We start from the raw sequence: 22343 nt of genomic DNA on the forward strand, positions 1-22343 counted from the left end.
CATGTTTGGCGTGAACCTGGCCAGGACTACCACAATTAATGCATCGTCCCAACAGTGAAGCTGGAGGTGGGAGTGTGATGGAGCGAGCTGCATGAGTGCAAAAGGTGTTGGGTAGATTACATGTATAGATGCCACCATTATACCATGATATACCAAAATACTGGCTGACATGATGACTCCGAGTCTCCAGAAGAGGAATATTCCAGCTTGATGATAATCCAACACACAGAAGAAAAAAGTTAAAGCTATCATCTGGCCAAGTATGGCGCCTGACTTGAATCCAAAAGAACACCTTTGGGGTATTTTAAAGAGAAAAGGTAGAGCAACACAACCTCTCCAGCAATGAGCAGCTGAGAAAATATGCCTTTGAAGAATGGCAGAACATGCCGAGCTTCTAAAACACGTAGACGTTTTTATGACATTTCTATTATTTGAGAAGCATCTTACAGGCGTTTTCAGAATGGATCAGATTTTAGTATTTTTAAAAGGTAGTCCTGTGCTGACATGGGATATTCCAATTCATGAAATAAACGATAATCAAGTTATTCAACACTGCCACCTGCAGTTTATCGATGGTTTAGCCTAAGATGACAACTTGCATTTTAACCACGCATTCATTTTTGAGAGAGATTTTCTGCGTATGTTTTGATGTTTGACTGACTCACGTACCATAATGATAAACTTATGGGTAAAGGAAATATATGATATGGTTTTATTGTAATTAGAAGACATCGCCAAATCATTTACTCTTGTATAGCAGTAAAGTCGGAACGTTTTACCCTAGCCAGTTTGTCCACACGGGATTATTTTGCAACGGACTGTATCAAAATCATGATGACGATTGAAAACAACACTGAACTGTTTCGTTTTCCTAAAATTGACAGCAGCGCAATACAATATGGCTGGGTTAGAAGTGTTGTTCAGTTGCGTCTCTAGCGCAATAGCACGTCCTCAAGATGTGGTTGTGTGCTTCGTTCACTGGGAAGCTGTACAAAATGGGTACAAATGCCTTGGTACTGGAGATGAGGTAAGAATGCTATAAACTGCGTTAGCTTAATGAGGTATCTATAGTTACTTAGGAATAATGCGAGCTAGCCAGATATGTTGTTACAATCAACCTTATTAATTGTTACAGTCTGTTGACATTCAAGTTTACATTTAACTTCTCAGTAGAATTTTACTTGATTATGCTTTGTAATCAAAGTGCATAAAGAATGATTTGCTGGGTAACTGCTTCGGTCCTTTTTGCTGGGTGTTACGCAGCATTTAGTTGAGATCGAGTCGAGTAAAAATAATGGCTAACGTCAGCTACCTGCATTGCAAACTGCGCACCCAGAAAGCCAGCCATATATGAGATAAAGTAACGTTATATAAAAGTCAAAAATCAAACTATCTATAATCATGTTGTACTTGTCTCTGTTGCTTACGCTCCAGCCCCGTGATGGTGACAAGAAGTCGGAGTTGCTCCCCGCAGGCTGGAACACAAGTGGGGAATTGTATACACTGAGATATCGTTCAAATGATGACAAATCAACCTTGTTGTTCAAAGCCATAACTGTGGATTCAACCTTAATCTTTAACGTGATGGTAAGTCTTGTTCAGACAAGCATGGCTGCAACTCCTTGGTAGACAGGCCAGGTTAACGTAGTGTCTTTATCTGTTCTTTGGGTAGGATTCGGCCACAGAGCAAATATCAGACTTGACAGTCAATGTCAGTGATTATATTGATGCACAGCATCTGCACGACTTTGAAAGGTTTGTGCAATTCATGAAGTATTGTTTTAACTACTGTAGATGCTAGCATCATTTTTGTATTGTTACAGCTCATTGGTACAGTGTCCTTTAAATGCATATTCTTCACCAGGGTGTTCAAGAACACAGAGGATTTGGCTAATAAGGTGAAGTCCAAACTTCTTCCTCAAGTCAAGGGTGAGAGCAGTAAGAAAGCAAAGAAGAGTGAGAGGGACCCACTGGCAGACACACAGCGTGATGATCCTTTAAGGATCCCCACCAGGACACCCTCCTCCTCAAGACAGCCCAACTGGTAATTAATTACACATTTTACGCCGTACTATGTCCTCTAATTATGTATTATGTGGTTGTTTAGTTAGAAAATATATCAATGCATTATATTTGGTTATATATTGAAAGTGTATCCAGAAGTCAAAGTCTGTAAAATTGTAGCATTCTGTCTCACAGGGGTGAAATCCACCAAGACAGGGCACAGGGTCGACCACAGCTAATTTGATATGATCCAAGTGCTATCAGGCACAACCAATAAATTAGAGGCACAATGTATGCACATTGATGTATTGCTATGACATGTCACAGTGTCCCACGGTATTCCAGGACAAGTTAATACATAGCAGTTTTGAAAAAAAAAAGACTTTCTGACACTGGTGACAGGACTGTATGGGTTCAAACATCTGAAGCATGTTTTCTGCTTTACACATTTCTCCTCTCATCCTCTGTCCTGGCCTTGATTTTAAAGTATTATGTATTTATGGGTACATTATATGGCACTACTAGCCATGCATTTGGTGACTCAGCCAATGGGTCATAGCCATCTGCTAAGGGACCATCACTCTGAAAGGATGCAAGGGTGTCTGAGTGTGGGTCAATCCTGGTCAATCCAAGTGTTGCACTCACCACCTAAAATGGAGTGAATTTTTCTCTTACGTTGAAGGAAGAATGTCTGTTCATTAATGCACATTGATCACTGATATATCAGTTTAATTGAGGAGGCCCTTTTGAGTGGCACTGTTATCTCCGCTGGCCTGGTGGCTTTCTAGTTTCCCTGCTTAAAATCATCTGTTAGATCTGGGATTGTGACTTTGCACATGCATGAGAACACTGCACAGAGATATGAATGAGAGCAGTGTCGACTACGAATACACAGTGAAGGTGTGGCAACATTAAAAGTAGCTGGTTTTGATGGCCCCGGCCTCGTTTCAGAGTCCTTGACCAAGGCAGTGAACCCTGAAACTGAACTGGCACTGAACCCTGAAACTGCACCGCATGATTAGTGGAATGAGGCTACCTCTGCTGAAGGAGGAGTGTGATGTGAAAAGTTTTTTTTTTGCACAGCTTACAGTTTTTCCTCAGCGTACAATTTTTTAAAGGGTGTCACATTCACGTTCTTCTCGCATCACTTAGTAGGTGAATGCATTTTAATCAAGAGCAGGTCTTACAGAGCTTCTGATGTCTTTGAGATTAAACAAACTCACTGATTTTTATTTATTTATTTTTTTACAGCAGAGGGAACTAATTTATGTTCAAGGCAAAAAAAGCACCACACAGAAAAATAAGCGGGCCATGTTTCAGTTTCAGACAGAAAATGGTAATTTATTTAGACATAGAGGAGTGTAGTCAAGTCCGAAGGTCTAGGATGTCTATCAAATGGAGACTGGATCCAACTGATGGCACTATACTGCAATAACAAAAAAAGAAGGCCTTTGTGTTGGCCCAGCAACAACGATACCTCTCTAAATCATCACAAAATCTTCTAATCTTTTCATAAATACATCTTAATGAATATATGGGTGGGTGCATGGTTGTTTATTATAGCCTGGTATGCAACATTATTGCATTGATAAGATGCTATTTGTCTGTCTTATAGTGGCTTGAGCCACATGTGGTAGGGAAGCCAGTGTCAGGTTGTATGAATGTTCACTACAGCTGATCATTATGCAAGGTTTAGTACGACCACTGCACTGACCACTTTAAGCTGTGCTGAGACCATGCTAGCAGTCTCACTTCATCTGCCTCCCTCTCTCTCAATAGTGTATTCCTTCAATCATTTAGTCATTTAGTATTTTGCTCCTCTGTAACCATGGTGAAATGCCATGGCAACATTTCTTTTGAATCCAAAAGGGGTAATGTTTTGCAGCTGAAGAAAAGATAGTGAGTATGTAAGGGGTCATGACCAGGTGTGATCTTGGATAATGCTATAGCAGAGTGCTAAAAATAGTTTTCAATTGAATGCGAATCATGCTGAGGTGGTAAGCATATGCAGAGGAAGGCTGCATTTTTCTGTGCCATTGTCAACTTCAGCAAAAACATTATAAACATTCTGCCTACACATTTCTATTCTAATAGGACATTATATGTCATGACTGTGTAGATGGGGTATTTGTTCAGTGGAATTATCAGTTAAAACTGACACTATTACTGGCGAGGTTGCTAACCATTAGATGAAATTGAAAGATTTCTCCCCACGTCTTTCTCATGTTACTGAAACATTAGGTTAGTCTGTTCTTTTGCATAGTGACTCATCCCTAGCTTCTAATTTAAGATGTGCAACATATCTCATTCCCTGTGTCACACTTCAGAGCTGAGAACAATTTCTGTCTGGTGTTTCACACTGTGCTTGTGGTTGAGAGCATACAGGAGTGCTTGCCTCATTTCAGATAATCTTTTGAAGAATATAGATCCCTGTATAAATTTCACACACCCCTTTTTTTGAAAAAGACAAAGAAGTTGTTGTTTTGGCCTGGTATTTCCTGCCTCTCTCTATTTTGATGTCCAAACCAATATCAAGGCTGGGTGATCGTTAAAGTAGCAAGTATCACAGAGGCTAATCATTTTGCACCGTCATATTTCCTCTGTCATTAACCATTTAAGGAGAAGCCTAGAGGAGCCCCCCTGCCTGATTGCTCATGGTGCGTGTGAGGACATCACTGCCTGGAATCAGTTTGGCTGCAATCCTCTGATGTATTAAATATTTTACAGCGCCGGGGCTAGTGTTGCAGCAGTCTAATGTCTATTTCGAAGAGATGAGATATTTTGCGTGTCTGGCCCAGGCCGGTCTGGGGGCTGGCGGTGCAGTCTGCTGCAGTGGAGAGGCACTGGCTTCTGCCCTCCAGAGGATGAGGCTCCGGGCCAGGCAGCGGATACTGTCTCCCGCCGGCCGTCTCAATGCCTCCCCTGTTGGCGGTGACCCCCATCACATTTATTATGATGTCAGCTTTTTATTGCCTCTGGTGCGGTCATCACCCTCTTTCTCTCTCGCTCAGGAAGGAAAACAAGTGAATGCTCTGATTGAGCGACTAAAGAAAGTGGTACAGATGAGGGGTCGCTCTCCTTAAAGCATTGTTGAACAGCAAACCTTTTGTGGTTTGTTGTTGAATTGTTTCTATATTATATAATTCAATTGTAATTAGTTTCATTGTTTGTTAAGCCACATAACAGGACTGACCACCTATCCAGGGAATTTGGAAGAATTTATTTAGTTTGTAGGCTGTGTTATTTGTGAGTAAGAAAATTGCTTCTACTTTGTGTAGCAGACTGTGGGGTGGCCTATTATTTAGACAAGTTGTAGGCTTGCATGCTTGCATATTGTGTAAGAAAAACAAAGCTATGAAAAAGATGATATTAATCAGTTACAGTGGTATTAATATATCATTGTTTGCCTTTGGGTCAGATAAATCAATCTGACTTTGCCTTCCCACAAAATCCACTGTGTTTATTATTATCTAAAATCCCACTAACATGGATTTGCTTGTTACGTGGCTTTGTTTAGGGACATAGAACAGAATTGCAGTGACATCGTTTGGATCCGCTCCTGGCTGTAGCGTAATATCTTGTAGCAAACACTGAGCTTGTGGGATTTCAGCTGGCGGGATCAGGCTGAGGGGAGCCAGCTGGTTAATCAAACTTGCTGAGCCCAATACGGAGAAGAGCCACAGCATCTTTTTTTCCTGCGTAAAGGCGTCTGGTGTGACTTTCCGCTCATTTTACTGAGTTCTTCCACCACACTTCTGAGTAAACAGCCCCAATGGCTGCTGCTCTGCTCTGCTCTGCTACCTTCCTCAAGCTCAGCCACTCTTGCACCTGTTTCTCAAATCACGACATTTCCTCTTTTGTCATCACCTGAGCCACTCCACATAACTTTGCTGATCCGGTAGAAAATCTGCCGTGGTCGATGGAGGGGCTCCAGACAAATAGCATAGCAAAAACTGAGCTTGCAGATTTAGGCTTGCAGCACCAGGCTAAAAATGAATTGACATTAACTTAAGAAAAATTCATGGCTTTTGGTTGAGAAGCATGATATTAAGCTAGAAACAACCTCACAGATGGCAACCTCCTAGCTACATTGTTTTCACTGCTTCTCCAAGCTACATGAGTTGATACCACTCTACCACTACTTAATGTCTTGATGCCTATTGTTACATTTTTCCCTCTAGTGATTTAATACATCAGTACTCGCACCATAACCCCACAGTAATTGCTGCACTCAGTCATGCAACTGGGTGAAGGACATTAAATGTGTTATGCAGTTATGTAATATGGTAATGTGTGTCATCTCTTAGGTCAGACCCATTGGCTCCATTTGCTGCAGGAGGAGCAGATCTTGACCCATTTGGGTAAGTTTGGGTAACAACAACTATCTTCGGCAGAAAGTTTGTCTTATACATGTTTAAATCTGCATAACTGGTATTGGTTGTTTTTGGCTACCTGTTAGCTGTGTACATTGGCCTTATAGTATGTAGGTACAAATATTTGTATGTGTTGTATTCCCACGCATTTACTGTAATAGAAACATTGACATTTTGTGTATTGATTTGATTTTGAAATGGACAATATGGGTTATGTGTCCTGTAGGGGGCGAGCTGGAGGGATGATAGTGGACCCGCTGCGGGCAGGGTTTCCCCGCCCAGGGTTTGACCCGTCACACGGCGTGTTGCCCCCAGGTGCCGTGCCCCCTGGAGCACGCTTCGACCCATTTGGCCCCGTTGGGAGACGCAGACCTGGGTGAGAATGTCTCCACTGGTTCACACACTGGTCATCCTCACTACCTGTAAAACCAGTGGAAGGTTTTTACAGATATGGCACAATTAGTTTTGTAGTTTTATATTAAAACGATCTGTTAATGTCCTTTCCCTAAATGATTTATTATATTTCAGCCCAGACCCAGATCACATGCCTCCACCTGGATATGATGACATGTTCATGTAAAAGGGCGGCACTTCTTCCCCTCCGCACCCTGCTTGGGACGTTGCAACCAAAGGCAGCAGACTGAAGGCACTCCTGCTATATGTGGTGTGTGGACTAAACGGAAACTAATGAAAATGGTAAAGGTATTCCTGAGCTTTCCTGACACCGGGTCTGCACACACACTAAACCGATGTAAACAAACCCAAACCGACTCCCCTCCTGTGTCCCCTTTTCTGTGTGGTCCATATGCTGAAAACAGAGGAGAGGTGGACAGAGTTGGAAGTGGGATAGGGGTTATTTTCTCCCATGGCAATTATTTGGAAATGCTTTGAAATCACATGTTTTACTTAAAGACTGTGGGCTTATTTTAGCTCTATTAGGGTAACATAACATACAATAGAGTCATCTATCAAACTGTCAGTTTCTTCTCACAGACTAGCTGGTTGTTGTCAAACGTTACACAAAGCAAGTATTTAGTGTAACGTCTCGCCTGCCTTTGCTGCTTCAGAGCCTGATGGTCTTCTGATTGCTTTGCTGTGATTTAATAATCATTGCCATTGTTGTGTGGTCGGAGGATTTCCCCCCAGTAACACATTGTTTATACCTTAATTTGCTGTAAGCCTTTTTTCCATTTGGGCTGCATCTGTTTAAATGCTTTCCACTCGCTGAGAGCTTCTCACTTTAGTTGAGGAACCGACCAAAACTCATTTAATTTATAAGTGTAGACCTGGGCCGAACATTAAGACATTATTTCGGGTTAGTATTTTGCTTTTACAGTTTGATTTCATGTTTAACTTCTGACTACAACTCTGTATTCTGTCCTTGTTTGCAAATAAAGGACTAATCACTATCTCCCCAGGTGTCATTTGCGTATTCTTAAAGAAGACTTTTGAAATGGTCACTTGATGGTGAAAATCTGCATCATAACATTACATATTACGTATTCATATTACAAGTTATGTATTTTAACCAAACGTCTAGCATACAGCCAGTAAAAATCAAATCACCATTAAATGCCAAATTACATGATTTTCTGTCACAAATTATAAAGGAAAGTGCTTGCTGGGTGGAGGAGACCAGCATCTCGCAGGGTAGTGTCTCATTCAGTTTGAGAGATTTATTAACGTGTGGATGTTAGCATCCATCTGTGGGGTGGGAATAGGACATTAAAAAGCTCCAAGCATAAACAGTGGTTTATGGCATCATGTAATCTTCACCATGAGAAAGCAGAAATAATAAAAGCCTAATGGCATTTAGATATTTGAAAGGTGTCATGAAACTGCTTGCAGTTCCAATCAAATGGAAAGGGCAGAAATGCATGATGGATCTGTTTCCATATAAAAGACTGCCAGGAACAAAGTATGGTGTGTAAAGATAAAAACCATGCTTTATTTCAAAGCAATCACACTCTCTGTCAGACAGATATACGTACTGTGTGTATCTCCTGACGTTGGGCATTTCATATTAAAACAAGTAATAATAATGCACTTGAGAAATGTTGGGATGTGATCTTATTCTTCCTCTGCCCTTACAGTATACATGCAGCTCTCTGGGCAGTTACTGTACAAATATAATACAATCAAAGATGGCTGACTTGGTGTCTTTTCATGGTTTAAAGATCATGTGTAGTGTACCTCAGTTGAAATATTTTAGTGTTGTCCGGACTAACTGTAGTGTGGGTGCCTGTTAATATAATCAATCCATCAATCAAAACACCTTTGATGAATGGTATGGATGAAATTATTACTTACTCTAGTATTTGGTGGATTATAAACATACATTTGTTGGTGAGTTTTCACAGCAGGTCAGTGTATAATAATAAAAAAAATGCAATTCCAGTCACTGCACACTATGTGCATACCTACCTCTATTTCTGCAATACCCCTTTTATCTGTAACTTGGGAATTTTGCAGTGTTCATCTGAAGTATTTCAAATTCTTTGATATGCTGCCTGATTCTAGCATGTTATTAAAAACTCAAATCTTGCTGGTCCAGATGCTAAAGCCCTGCCTGTGTTCTGACTCGTCATGCAGGGATTTCCATACTCTGTTTTCTAGACATTAAAGAGACCCTTTCACAATATACAGTAGGCTGTCAGATGCAAAGCTTATTAAAAATGACACAGCTAAGCACTTTACGGAGTGTGCCTTCCATATGGCCTATAATTACCTGCTGTTTCGTGGCCTCTACGTCTTTTTTCTGTTTTGTTGCAAGGACACGAAAAGGGCATAAGGATGTAATTCAATCAGGCACTTTTTCTGCCAAAGGTCCCCTGGATTAAACTAGAGTTTTGCAGAAATGTTTGCACCATTACCTTTCTATTAAAGATTAAGTATACCAGGCTGTCTTTAAAATATTTAATTGATAAAGTAAATTAAATTAATCCCATGAACCAATCCCATGAATTTCATTTAAATGAAGTCATTACATTTAGACTGTATGTCATGCCTGCGACTCCTATTTCTGCCTATCATTTGTTTTATGGATGTTTAATTGAGCATGATCCACATGTAGTCTATCATATGCACTGAGGCTTAGTGAAATGGTGACATGTTCATGAATTGGACAGGGCTATTTGTTATCTGTGGGGGAAGCAGAAGCAGATGTAGTGGAAGTCAATTCTGCTAATGGCCTATCCTCCTGTCCAAAAATTGTCAAGAATGTGAGAGGTATGGTATTACTGTGAAATAAGGATGACTGCATGTCCAGCAAACCTCCACAACTAACACTGCTGACTGTTTTGCTCCATTCATTTTTTATACTTGTTTCTGTAAATGTGTCCACCAATCTGTCCCATTAAAAACTGATGTGTAATAATTAAGTGCTGCTGTCCACTGGCCATCTGTTTTGCTACTGAATGCTACGATAACATCCCATCACCACGTAATTAAACATTGTAAAGTGCTTCTGCCTGTCATTGCCTCCCAAGACCCGGCAGAGATAAATGGGTCTGCTGTGGGTGTGTGAGCTGGAGATTGGCAGTGTGCAAAGAGCTCCGATTGCCTGAAGATGAGTTTAGCTGTGGCATGGCCAATTCATTTTGTGACTTTTAAAGAACATGGTGGGCCATGTGGTATTTATTAAACAACTCAGAGAGAGAGAGGGAGACAGAGAGAGAGAGAGAGAGAGAGAGAAATCTAAGAGCTCATGCAGTGCTTCTATTTTAGAGGGAGTTGTTTTTCTCTCAGGCCTACAGACTATCCCATCAATAACCTGATATCAGTGACTTCATCTGAGCTCCAGGTTCATTGAGAGCAATGGGACTATCAGGCTCAAAAAGCAACTTCAGGGTCTAATAACAGACACACAATCGTGTAAATGACTTAGAGTCTTCAGGCAGAAAGCCATTACGTTTTGAACCAATCAGCTCACTAGGGACAAATATGCACAGCTCTCCATGTCATAAATCTTCAGCTAGAAAAAAGCTCATTAAAGAATGGTTGATTAACACGACTAAACTCTGACAAACAATGGCCATCACTGCTTCCAGTAAATAAAACCCACAAACACTAAACACAATGCCAGTCTTCCACTCTTTTTAGATGCAATTAATATACATTACATTCAGTCTAAACTATTGAGTCAGTTTTTTTTCTTATTGAGAGACTGAAATGGATTCCATGTCACACCATGCAATTCATTTTTAAAGTCAGAGGATAGGTATACTCTTGAAGGCAACTGGCAAACAATATTTCATGCAAGAACATAACTTAATTACTGACTATGGTTTCCTCTCTATAGTCCTGTCTCCCCTGTAGTCATTCTACGTTAACAACAAGGATAGCTTAATTGAGCATGCTAGGTTTATACGCAATGTCAAGTGCAATATTTGAATTAGATTTCATAAGGAAAGAAAGTCACTAAGGCTGTTTGTAATAATTGGCTTTTAATCTCTCCTGACCTTTGACAAGATAACATATAACCAAATGACAAAACATTCCTATCAGTGTTGATATGGTCCTTGAGTGTAGAAGGTATATTGCTGTATCAGCTTTGTATTGCATTGAGAAAGAAAGACAACATCTATCATTTTTCAAGCTTGTGGGGACATTCAGTTTGTTCATTTTAATCAACATCTCAGTAACAATCAGTTAAGCATCCCGTTTTCTGTAATAAATTATTAAATATATTGTACAAATAAATATAAAGAACAGTCGTCAACTTCATTGCAATGGTCAATCCACTGAACCTTTACGAAAGACTATCTCAAAAACAACAACATGAGAAGCAGATTAATGTAGAGGCCAGAGGACAAGAAATATTGGTGAATAATATACATGAAGTGTAGTTTGTAATATGATCACAAAACATCTGTAAACATATGTATATGATGTCATTTTCACCATTCACCTATAATCCATCTCACTAATGTCATAAACATCATGGGAAATATCAAGACATTGTACATATCCACACTACCAACATATTGAATATAATAATGCAAGATCAAACACAGCTCCCTATCTCACAGATGGCTGCCATCGTGGTACTGTATCCCTGGTCTAAAATGTAAGTGATTTGAAGTGCGATCTAAGTGCTGAATAACAAACAAGAAAGGCAAACATTTTCAATTCACTATTAGTTTGATGAACAAATTCACAATAAATGGTGCTTTTCAGAATACACATATATCTATAGGCACAATAGCTGGTACATAAGCAGGTTACTGTGGATTAACACGGCACATTTTTTGCTTATAAATCAGGAGCTATAGCCAGGTCTATATTTTGTTCGCTGTTACTTTTCCTACTAAATTCTCTGCTGTTTTCTTTTATGTCAGGCAAAAGCCAATGAGATGCAGCTGAAAATCAGTTTAAAGATGTGCTGCTTTTGTTATGTCATGTGCTTTTTAACTTGAGCTCATTCCTTAACCAAGTGTAACAGAATGTTGTCATCCCATATTCTCTCATGCAGATCTTCCCAGTATCTCTTTTGCATAAATCTGCATTTGTAGTTTCTTCCAAAATTCAAATCTCTATCTCTCAGGTCCATGCAATTACTTTTCTTTAGTATTTTTCTTTGGGACAATATTCTGATGCTGCTACAAGATTCTGTCTTCAGGTGTGTTATACACAATCAAAGGAAAATAAAGGTCAGGTCTAGAGGTGTCCTATAAAACAGCTCCTCTGACCCACTACCCCTAAATTATGGTGTATGATCTATACTTGGCATATACTGAAATCAAGCTGTTACAATGCATTGCAATAAAGCAACATTATACTTATACCTACACAGTTGAAATGAACCACTCAGTAAAGGAAATCAAATACAAATAGACAAGCTCAAAGCGTTTTGATGAAATACTGAATACTGTTTTGATAAGCAGCTGTTGACAGCAAACTTCAGTGATTAGACAGATGTACTGAAATAACCTCTCTGAAAATGGTCACATAATGGTGATAGTGTGCCAAAAGAGTCTCTGAAGTAGTTAGCTTCATACTCATTCACTCATTCATTAAATATGCACTTAATGGATGGTAGCAAAATATGCATGTAAACAACCTTAGGATAAATGAAGGAAATATAAGACAATGATGAAAAATCAAAGTTTGTGTCAAAACTCGGAACTGTCAGGATAGATTTCTGTCCTACAATCTTTCTCCTGTCACCTCCCCTGGTTAATATTGTTGCACTCTGCACTTCTGATTATGAGTATCTTATACATTCTTTGATATAATTTGAAACCGTATGTTATGTTTGGTTAATTAATTATTGTACCAGTTCACCACAGGTTCCCCATATCTGCTATAGGTGAGTAAGACTGATGGGAGAGCAGGTCCTGCTATTTATGTAAAGACTTCTGCCCACAAATAAATATTTAACATTATTGGATAATTAGATAAACACTGACTTCCTATACTTGTATGAATTGAATAATACTAGCTCACAGGTACGGAAAGTATTTCATTCTGTTGCTATGTGCACATCCAAGTTATACAGCAACTGTCCTATAATCCTTGAATCACAAGCAGGCCAACTATTCCACTTCATTGTGAATTCAATTTACAGTGACAGTGTTTTTAAGGCAACCTTACATAATATTGAAATATCTTACATGATTTCATTAGTAATCTGATATACAGAAGATTATACAGACATACATTTCAAGTGTTGAGAAGCAGATAGCTGTTAGTTTGCAGCATGTTATATCGTTATTGTTTTTGTTTCAACATTTCTTTCTGTGGTTTCCCATTGTGCTTTTTGCATCAACAAATAAATCCTAATGCTATTTTATTTCTTAAGTCGTGGTAACATTCTTGATTGGAAATTGTACTCTCTTTAACCCGTTATCCCTGTAACCTACTATTTCAAACGACATGTCTGAAATGTGTCTTACCTTTATTTGCTTGTCTTAAAACAACCTCAGTTAAGAAATAACCCTTGATAAACAATTGTTGCTGGCATTGTGCTACTGTTCTTTCGTCGGAGCAGACACTTGGTTAGTACCGTCTTCACTGGCCAGGGCAGTGTTTGAGGTGTTAGGTTCACATTCAACCAGAGTCTCCCTCCCCTCACCCTCCAACTGCCTCATTCGAAGATTTATAGATCCGTATGTTTTCCTGGGTCTTCTAGACAAGGCAAAAGTCCTCCTGCGGTACAGTTCACCCTTAAATATTGACACCATGAGCATGATTGACAAAAGCATCCCACCTAGAGTAAGCAGCCCAAGACCTGCTATTATACACTTGTCCAGATGGGAACCCAGCTGTGCATAGTACATTTCTAGTTTTTCCATCTGACGTGCTGTCACCATGTCTGGGTTGACCTTAGCTTCTCTCGGTATGGTGTAAGCAATCACTACCAGGACAATTCCACCGACCAGGAACACCAGAGCTGAAACGAATCCATAGTCCACGGTATTTCCATTAAAATCCATCTCTTGGTCATCGTCAGATCTTGGAGAGAGCTCATCCCGTTGGAGGTTTTGGGAATTTGGTTGGTCTCTGGTGTGAGATATAGACTCGTGGACGTGTTGTCTTGAGCCGGCAGGAAACTTAATCTCCGTGTCCTCATCCTGATAGGAGGCGTTCTCAATGCCACTGGTCGCTGTCCGAGGTCCTGACCGCGAGGGCTGCTGCGGCGATGAGGCCTCGTGGGTAATTCGCCTTTTACCATCCCCCAATTCACGGAGCTCCACCGCATTCAAAGACTCCATCTAGAATCAATCTGGGTGACCATGTCGTTTTAGAACCTCCCACCATTCATTTTCACATTGGTGAATACCTGTGAATAAGTAAACCATGAAGACCTCGTTTGCTAGCACGGCGAGTGAAAAGGTATTGCCACACACTGGATTTTCTTTGAATGCAAAATAGACGGGGGGTTCATTAGATGGGCCGACGACCACTTCCAGCAATGACTGTAGCTCACAGTGTAGAAAATAAACAGCATTTGTTAATAGCCCACTGTAAAAAAAAAAATGTTGAATGAGAGAGGACGCTTGTCCGCTGTAATGTACCAATAGCCTACTCATGAACCACGCACTCTGTTCCTTTCCACAAGTCGACAGCTGCGATGTCATATTATGGAATTAAACTCTGATTACCCAAATAATCTGTTTTGCCCCATGAGAACAAATGACTTGGAGCGCTGAAGTCATGGACTGTGTTTATTTAAGATTTCGACAGAAACGCCTCTCCATCCTTCACATCCCAACTTAGCCGGCATCGTATCTGCTATCACTGTCAGTTCAAACAGATTAATGGAGCAGGGATCCATAAACACTGCTTTGATGTTCTGTAGCCTATTTGAAAATATAGTCGCGCTCAAAGTTGTCTATATGTGTTCCGAAAGCATAGAATTACAATGCAATACATTCTACGAGGAACCATAAACCAAATCAAATCAAAAACAACGCTCTCCTCACTTTTAATTTGGAAACTGTACATATTATGTGTTTTCAAGGTTTGTTAACGTGCCGCGTAATCAAACCAGAAATGACCTTGATGGCCATTACCATAACCCCACTTTATCGACTACATCGTCAATTTGTCAAACCCGATCTTATCAAGGTTCCACAGAGTGAGAGCGTTACAGCATGTAAATAAGCATAAATCAAAAATGAGAATGGCCGTAGGCACACCTACCTGTGGTTATCGTTGTTCGAATGATAAAAGAGAGTGGGGGAAGGATGCAGGGTGTTGTGAGAGAGACCTTTGCGAGAGACCTCTCAGGAGAGACACCGGCCATGCGCGGAGAAAATCTGCTCTATATGAAAGCGAGCAGCAACACTGCTCCCTCTCCTCATAAATGCAACAATACGTGGAGACCTAATTCCTCACAGGAAAAAGCTTCCTGAGGAAGTATGGGCAAAGGGTGTCATCTGAAAAGATAAGACAATTGCATTATCTTTGTTAGGCTATCAGGGACATCAAATGATCCAAATAGGCTTAAGGGCTGATGATTTCATCCAATTCATTTTAAGAAAAGATGTACACGCGATTGTGCTCTCATTAGTGCAAATCTGTTTGTATTAAAATTCACATCACACTGTGAGTTCGCATTAATGGAGACTTGAAGACACACCTGTCTGTGACCACCTGTTAGGTTTAGCTAGCTGTCACTGTGTGTATGTGTGCTTAATGCAAAATAATAAAACAAAATTATGTAAACTATATAACCAGTTAGTATATCCTGAGTATATCACTGTTATGAGCACCTACAGGTTAGACACCCCGTGTCTTTGTGGATGACACCGAGGGGTACTGAAATGCTGTGCTATGATTCTATCAGACTACCAGATTGAAACCAGCCAGCCAGCCTTACACAGCAGGCAGCGAGTGTAGTGCTATAGCAGTTAAATTGCCCAGTGCTGACTGGTTGATTGCATCAAAACAAAACAACCACAAAAATTTTCTGTGGCATGCAGAGATAGCAGAAAGCGAGAAAACGTGCAGTTAATAGTAATACAATTAACCAAATATAATATTTAACATTATAAATTGTTTTAACATTATATTAATAACATTATTCCATAAAAGTGCCACATAAATGGTCCATAACCATCAATAAGTTGGCTGAAGTGACATTTACCAATGTGAAGACAATTCAGTACAGCAGGTGAGTTTTTGTAAGAGGCTACCCGCCAGGAACTATTGCAGCCCCAAACAGCATTAAAACTGCGTGTACATGTCTCTGTATACTTATTAGAATTGTCTTTTTGACTCAGCTCTAACTCAAGAGGTGGGTATATCAACACAGGATAAATTAGGAGAAAACAGAAAAATCTCAATAAAATGGAGGGATTGCCATGGAAACAGAGCCGAATCAAGCTACTCACGTGCATTATTTATACTTGCATGCAGACCAGAAGACATCCCCCTCTACATCAGCTTTGACTTTGATGGTATTTACCTGCCGAATATAAGGGGTCTACATAATACGTAGATGTTAAATGAAAGGCTGTCATCATGACAATAGTAACGATTTTGTTACATAGCACTTGTCAAGTAAAATCAGCATAAAGTGCTTCACAGTCAGAGCCACTAAATGAAAACAAGGACAAGAAACATTTTAGGGTAAAAGGGACAACAGATAATTGATTTCAGGCTACCACTGCTCTTTCTGTCACATTTATTGCATTCAATAGAAACACTAAGCATCTCTGGACATTTTTGTGATCCCCAAAGGATATCAAATATATTTAGGTGGAAGCTATTAAAGTGAAGTGTCAGGTTATGTTGCTACAGCCCACACTACCAAAAGTCTTGATTATGAATCCATTACACTTTTAGGTAATTCAGCTAAATTCTCTTCACGTTCCTCTAGCTGTCCATCCAGTGGGATCAATAAAACTGGTGGTCCTGCGCAGTCTTGGCTCTGTACATAGCTTGGACCAAACCATAGATTATTCCAGCTAATCAACAATGTTGCTTCAGGAGTGTGGAAGGAAGAGGTGTATTTGATTGGCTGTTGAGCTCAAATATCAACAACCCACCGAGGATCGTGGACTGCATCTTTAACTGTTAACTCATGAGACCGCTGTGTAAACATAGCCCTTTTTCCGTATCCTATGTGCATGCATCCTGTGCATGGAGAGGAGCGACCCCCTGCAAAATGTCAACATGCTTGCATGGGCTAGGAATCTATATTCATATTTTTGAAAGGGAGTGGGTTTTACCGTGGCTGTACTCAGCTTGTTCACCAACCACCTTGACATACTGGAGGTGAATGCCTGATGTTGCCCTTCCAGTTGAAGCCACCAGCATGGTTTTGTTTGCATGGTGCCCCCTGCTCTGCCAGCAGCACCATGGCCAGTGACACAGGGTGTCTCAGCAGATTATGTGACTCTTGTGCTAGAAGTCCCTCATCTGGACAGTCATTATTATTTCATGTGAATTAGACATGCTCTTCCATCACTTTGGTACATTGGATGTTATTGACACCACTGCAAGCAACTTTTTTCTTATGGGTTCTGCATATTCCCAGGCATCAGAATCCGGACATGGATCTCTTTGCCTTGTGGGAAAATGCTTAAAGTACTATACACTTAAATAGTGTTTTTTTTTGGCTGTAAACTATGACTGTACTGTGATGAAACACATCAAGGCTGGTGTTAACATTAACAAAATTACCAATTACATTTTTTTTTAAATGCCATTTTATGGGTTGAAATGAGCTCAACACGCCATCTGCTGTTTAAAATCATCCTGAACCTTGCAAGACCGATGCTGAAATAGACTTCTCTACCTCATGATCTACATATTCTCAGTCTAGTAAACTCTTAGCCCCTCCCTGCCCCCACCCCCCCCTCTCAGCCCCTTGCCCACTCTTAACATTTTTCAACATGATACAGGGGGCAAAGTTAGGCTCAGAGCTGGGGGTATAGTTGTTTTGTCTTCGCAGCTCAGGCGACCTGTCCAGAAGGTGGATTTGCGACAACACAGGCTACAGCCTCTGATGCAACTGTATGTCTTCCTGGCACTACATCTCATTACCTGTGTCTCCCGTAGGGACATGATAAGGGCAACAGACAATTGCATCCAAATGGCAACACACACTTACGTGGAAATGCCAAATGGCTCTGTTGTTTCTAGTTGCAGTCGGTCCATTGAATCTATCAATAAAGACAGATTGTTGCCAGTAGTGATGGACACAACAGAGATGTCTGAAGCATGGTCTATCATGGTGGCATACACAGGTCGCAGGTTAGGCCTATGCCTGAGCAGTTGTGGTCAATGTCAATGAGAATGCCATCACTTTGGTCCAATGTTGTTATGAACATCTTTTTATGACATTGTGATTCTTAACAAAGTTTGAATCATCAGTTGACAGCGGTTTGAGCGAGCTGTTGATGTTTCACGGTTTTCGGGGAAAATATAACCCATAGAACCAACAGTTAACGCGAGACAAAACAAACATGCTCGTTGCCAGCATAATTAATTCCAGCATTTGACCAGCAGGAGGCTTACTGGCTGACGCCCATTCCTGATTAATAGAAGTGGAACGCATGGCCAATGCCATTGTGCCTTACAAGTTCAGCTTCAGGGCGTGTGAACAACAAAGTCATCGACAAGTAATTACCATATTACAAAATAACAACTTATGAATGAGAAAATGTTTTTGTTGTAATTACTTGTAATTAAATAATAATAAAAACGTTTAGTCACTCGTTTAAATTCAGGCAATGCCAGAAAGGGCTACAACGACGAGGTCCTCTTTATTAGCACGGCTAGGTGGGGGCAGGAGCTACGCAATCAGTCTGAGTTGCTAGCGAAGGCAATGGAGTCCAGCTTTGTGAATAAGCAAGGGTGAACATGGAGAATGACAGGTTTGAATGCGTGACATACTATAACAGAATCGCATTAATGTTTTCAATACAAATGTCCTTATGCGTTAAGTGATACAATTCTCTAAACACTTCTGACGAAGGCGAGGAAAGCAATTAGCTAGTGGTAGATATATCAGGTAGCTACAGGCTAGCATGCTTCATTGGCAAAGCACCTAGCTAGCAAGCTAACATTAGCAAAACAAATGGTTTGCTTTTGATATGGCAAATAGCATGCCAGTAGCTATGGCACATACAACTTTAGTGGGTGATTTAGGCGTCTTTGTTGAGGAGATACGATAATTAAGTTTGAGACCGATTCCTGCAGTATTACTAAAGTTACTAAATTAGCTACAATAAGCTAGCTGTCCGACGTTTCCTGTATAGTAGTTACGCAGGTTCCCTGTCTGTGCTAGCTAGCTTACTTGGATGTTAAGCTGGTAGGAACTTGTAGTAGCCGGTTTTGGTTCTAAATCCAGCCTCTAGGCCAACAGTAAGGTGGGAACAGACTGTGGAACATTGCAACCATAGCAGATAGGTCAATATCTGTTATTAACCTGATGTCGGGGACCAATATCGTTAGGAGTAACTCGTCTCTTAACAAACGTCAACGTTTCCGAGTATTATTATCCGTAGCTATCAAGACAAAAACATCCGAGGACTTGGCGAAGCAGTCCCGACTTCCCTCTGTTAACAAAGATCCATAGAAACCTTCTCTGCAAGTATTGTTAACGATTTCTGTCGAATAACTGCAGTTAAGTAGTAAGCTAGGGGTGGCTATTTTTACGTAGCAAGTGTGGCGTGAGTTGTCAGGCCACATCTCAAACGTCACTGCAGTCTGGTGGAGTACACGTCTTTCAACTGCTTCTGCGTTATTAATACATGACGGAATATTAATAGTCATGAGCTAATGTCTGCAAAATGTGACCAACTTAGATGAAGGCAATTACCGAGATAAAATTGCAAGTCTTGAAGTAATGTTTGTTTACTGATCTAACAGTGTGTTCTCTGATGTCATTACTTCCCCCCCAGGCCTTACATGAGAACGGAGAAGTCTTGATCCCATGCTTCTGCTGTGGCGTTTGGCAATCTCATTGTGAGCATCATTCCACCTGTTACTTTGGACTAGCCATTTGAATTTGGTGCATTTACACCTCAGAGACCATGTACTGCCTGCAGTGGTTGCTCCCAGTCCTGCTCATCCCAAAACCTTTGAACCCAGCATTATGGTTCAACCACTCCATGTTCATGGGCTTCTACCTGCTCAGCTTTTTGTTGGAGAGGAAGCCGTGCACCATTTGTGCCTTAGTGTTCTTGGCAGCCCTGTTCCTCATTTGCTACAGCTGTTGGGGAAACTGCTTTCTCTACCACTGCCACGATTCTCCACTGCCGGACTCTGCACATGATCCCAATATCGTTGGCACTTAGAGTGCACCAGCTCACTTCGCTCAACAGTAACATGGACCCTGGACAATCTTTATATAAGCTTGGAACTAAGTCCCTACCAGGAGTGAAGCAATGCTGAGAAATATCACTGTCTACCCATGATGTGATATGGCATACCTTATCACTCTCCTACACATTTACCCCTTTTATTTGTACTAGTGATCTCTTTCTGGGATCAGATATGAACTGCATGGGTTACCTGTAGGGTTCTTTTGCGCGCCCCCCCCCCCCCCCCCCCCCCCCATTGGTACAGATATTTTAAATTTAAAAAAGTGTTCCTGATGGCATAAATTGAAATGAGCTACAGTGGGTAATCACCCTTCCTCCCACCTTGTTGGATTGTTTGTGATTTGGTTTGTAAGAAAGCCTTAAGAGGTGTATGGAAAACATGCAGCTTGCCTATTTTCATCCTCCTCCTCCTCCCCCTCCCATCTTTTCATCAGATCAAATGTTATTAGTTTCCATTCAGTGACTCCCCCAATGTGTGAACCTGTCCTCCTGCTTGACATGAATATGAAAAAATGTCCATATATTATTGAGTCTGTGATTATTGATCACTGATATTATTGAGGGGTGATCTGATTCTCTTAAGGCTCTATGTGAGATTGGATTTGTGTTATTGTGTTAGTGGATCAGCAAGGACCTTTTTATACATGATGGGAAAAGCAGCCCAAATGGTTGAATGTTCACAATTTGGGGGAAATGCACCGCAAGAATTACATCGCATAGGCTGAACAACAGGTGTGAGAAGCTGAGAAGCCGGTTGCTTACTTCACCAAAGTCATTACATTGAATGGTGCATTTTTTTTTTTGTTTTGTTTAATTCTGCCTACTACCCTAGATTACCTGTTTGGAGAGCTTTGAGCACTTCAAATGACTTGCCCCCATTTTTAGGCTAATGAGCTTTTCGATTGAAAGGATTTAGATTTTTACTCAGTATTATCAGTATCGTTCTGGACGGAGGACCCAACAGGATGAGGATTGATCTTCTGCAGGTGGCCATCCAATGACCCACAGGCATAGCGACATGGTTGTTTTTGTTTGCCTTGTCTGCTTTTAAAGAATCGTTTTGACAATGAATCCAATATTTGTGAATTGTGTTGCGTGTGATTTGTCATAGCTTAAGAAAATTTGTTTGCCATTAAAAGAGATTAGAGGACATTTTTGACCTGTTGTGACATTGTGTGGTGCAGTGCAGTTTTTTTTACTCAAACGGGTTATTTATCACTCAGTGCTGTGAAGTTGGTGACATTGTCTACTACAAAATCTTCAGCTATTTTCTTTTTTGAAAACAGCTTTTCATATACTGGATGGTTATGGAAGCTGATCATAACATGCATCTCTAGTGCATGTCTACTTTGAAATCAACTATGTCCATGATGCCATTACTGGTTTGCTGTACAGTAGAATCTGGGGTGAATGTCTCAGGTTAAAAAATAAATAAAAAAAACCCACTGGAAATACATTTCCTCCAACTTTTACCAGTTCTCAGCTGTTTACATTAGCCACAGTTTTACTGTGTTTAAGTATTTATTACTGTTTATAGCTGACCTTTGGATTCGTGTTTTTCTCGCCTCTTGAAACCGAAATGATGCTTCAAGTCTAATTTATAATTTTTAAATCCATGCAGACATGCGTCCATTCAGGAAACAAACGCAAAAGTGTCAACAGAAATGTGACCTTAATAGCTACTAGATTTAAAAAGGGTTTTATATTGTAGTGGTGGTTCATTTTTTCAAATCTATTGCCTGTTGTATTACAGTGTTTAAACAGTTGTCAATCGACGTAGGGTTCATGATTGGATTTATTTGGCTTTGTATTGTCACCTTTGAGAAAGATATTGTGGTGGAGCTGCCTTTTTACTGCCACATTACAACCGTTTTTTGTTTGTTTTGTTTAGTTTTTATTTGTGAGAAGTACCCTTTTTCCTCACAACGTGCAGAACCAATGGTGGCACCCGCTGACTCCTTGAACCACACATTTTGAACAAGAACAATGTTGATTTTATGAATTAAGGTCAATTTTCCAATTCTATATTTTAAGGTTAACCACTCCTCACTTGTAGAGGAAGTAGACTCTTAACCCCTGGGAGTGTGGAGAAGACACTAGAATACTACGAAATATGTCTTCTTTCTTGGGCTCTTTTACACTTAAAAGAAGGCACTGGCTACGGGTTGGTCTTCAGAGATGTATG

The 22343-nt window shown here is 40.4% G+C and overlaps 3 protein-coding genes across 5 annotated transcripts; 2 read left to right on the forward strand and 1 right to left on the reverse strand.

Moving 5' to 3' along the window:
* The first annotated feature begins 633 nt into the window (after positions 1-633).
* On the forward strand, positions 634-7788 carry psmf1 (proteasome inhibitor subunit 1). The gene is made up of 7 exons (XM_012829426.3): positions 634-1027; positions 1435-1587; positions 1673-1755; positions 1865-2044; positions 6312-6365; positions 6604-6753; positions 6906-7788. The coding sequence occupies exons 1-7, from the start codon at positions 899-901 to the stop codon at positions 6955-6957; spliced, it is 801 nt and encodes a 266-aa protein (XP_012684880.1). The 5' UTR covers positions 634-898; the 3' UTR covers positions 6958-7788.
* A 3017-nt stretch (positions 7789-10805) lies between these two features.
* On the reverse strand, positions 10806-15282 carry tmem74b (transmembrane protein 74B). 2 transcript variants are annotated; one of them, XM_031567947.2, is made up of 2 exons: positions 15024-15282; positions 10806-14160 (listed from the first exon to the last, which is right to left on the reverse strand). In XM_031567947.2, the coding sequence occupies exon 2, from the start codon at positions 14090-14092 to the stop codon at positions 13346-13348; it is 747 nt and encodes a 248-aa protein (XP_031423807.1). In that variant the 5' UTR covers positions 14093-14160; positions 15024-15282; the 3' UTR covers positions 10806-13345. The 2 variants fall into 2 exon arrangements, with proteins under 2 accessions (XP_031423807.1, XP_031423808.1); XM_031567948.2 differs by having other exon boundaries at positions 10806-14342.
* Positions 15283-18335: 3053 nt separating this feature from the next.
* On the forward strand, positions 18336-20386 carry LOC116220531 (bladder cancer associated protein). 2 transcript variants are annotated; one of them, XM_031567951.2, is made up of 2 exons: positions 18336-18451; positions 19736-20386. In XM_031567951.2, the coding sequence occupies exon 2, from the start codon at positions 19868-19870 to the stop codon at positions 20129-20131; it is 264 nt and encodes an 87-aa protein (XP_031423811.1). In that variant the 5' UTR covers positions 18336-18451; positions 19736-19867; the 3' UTR covers positions 20132-20386. The 2 variants fall into 2 exon arrangements, with proteins under 2 accessions (XP_031423811.1, XP_031423810.1); XM_031567950.1 differs by lacking the exon at positions 18336-18451 and adding an exon at positions 18571-18706.
* Positions 20387-22343: the final 1957 nt, after the last annotated feature.

Source organism: Clupea harengus, chromosome 5, assembly GCF_900700415.2.
Source record: "Clupea harengus chromosome 5, Ch_v2.0.2, whole genome shotgun sequence".
NCBI lineage: Eukaryota > Metazoa > Chordata > Actinopteri > Clupeiformes > Clupeidae > Clupea > Clupea harengus.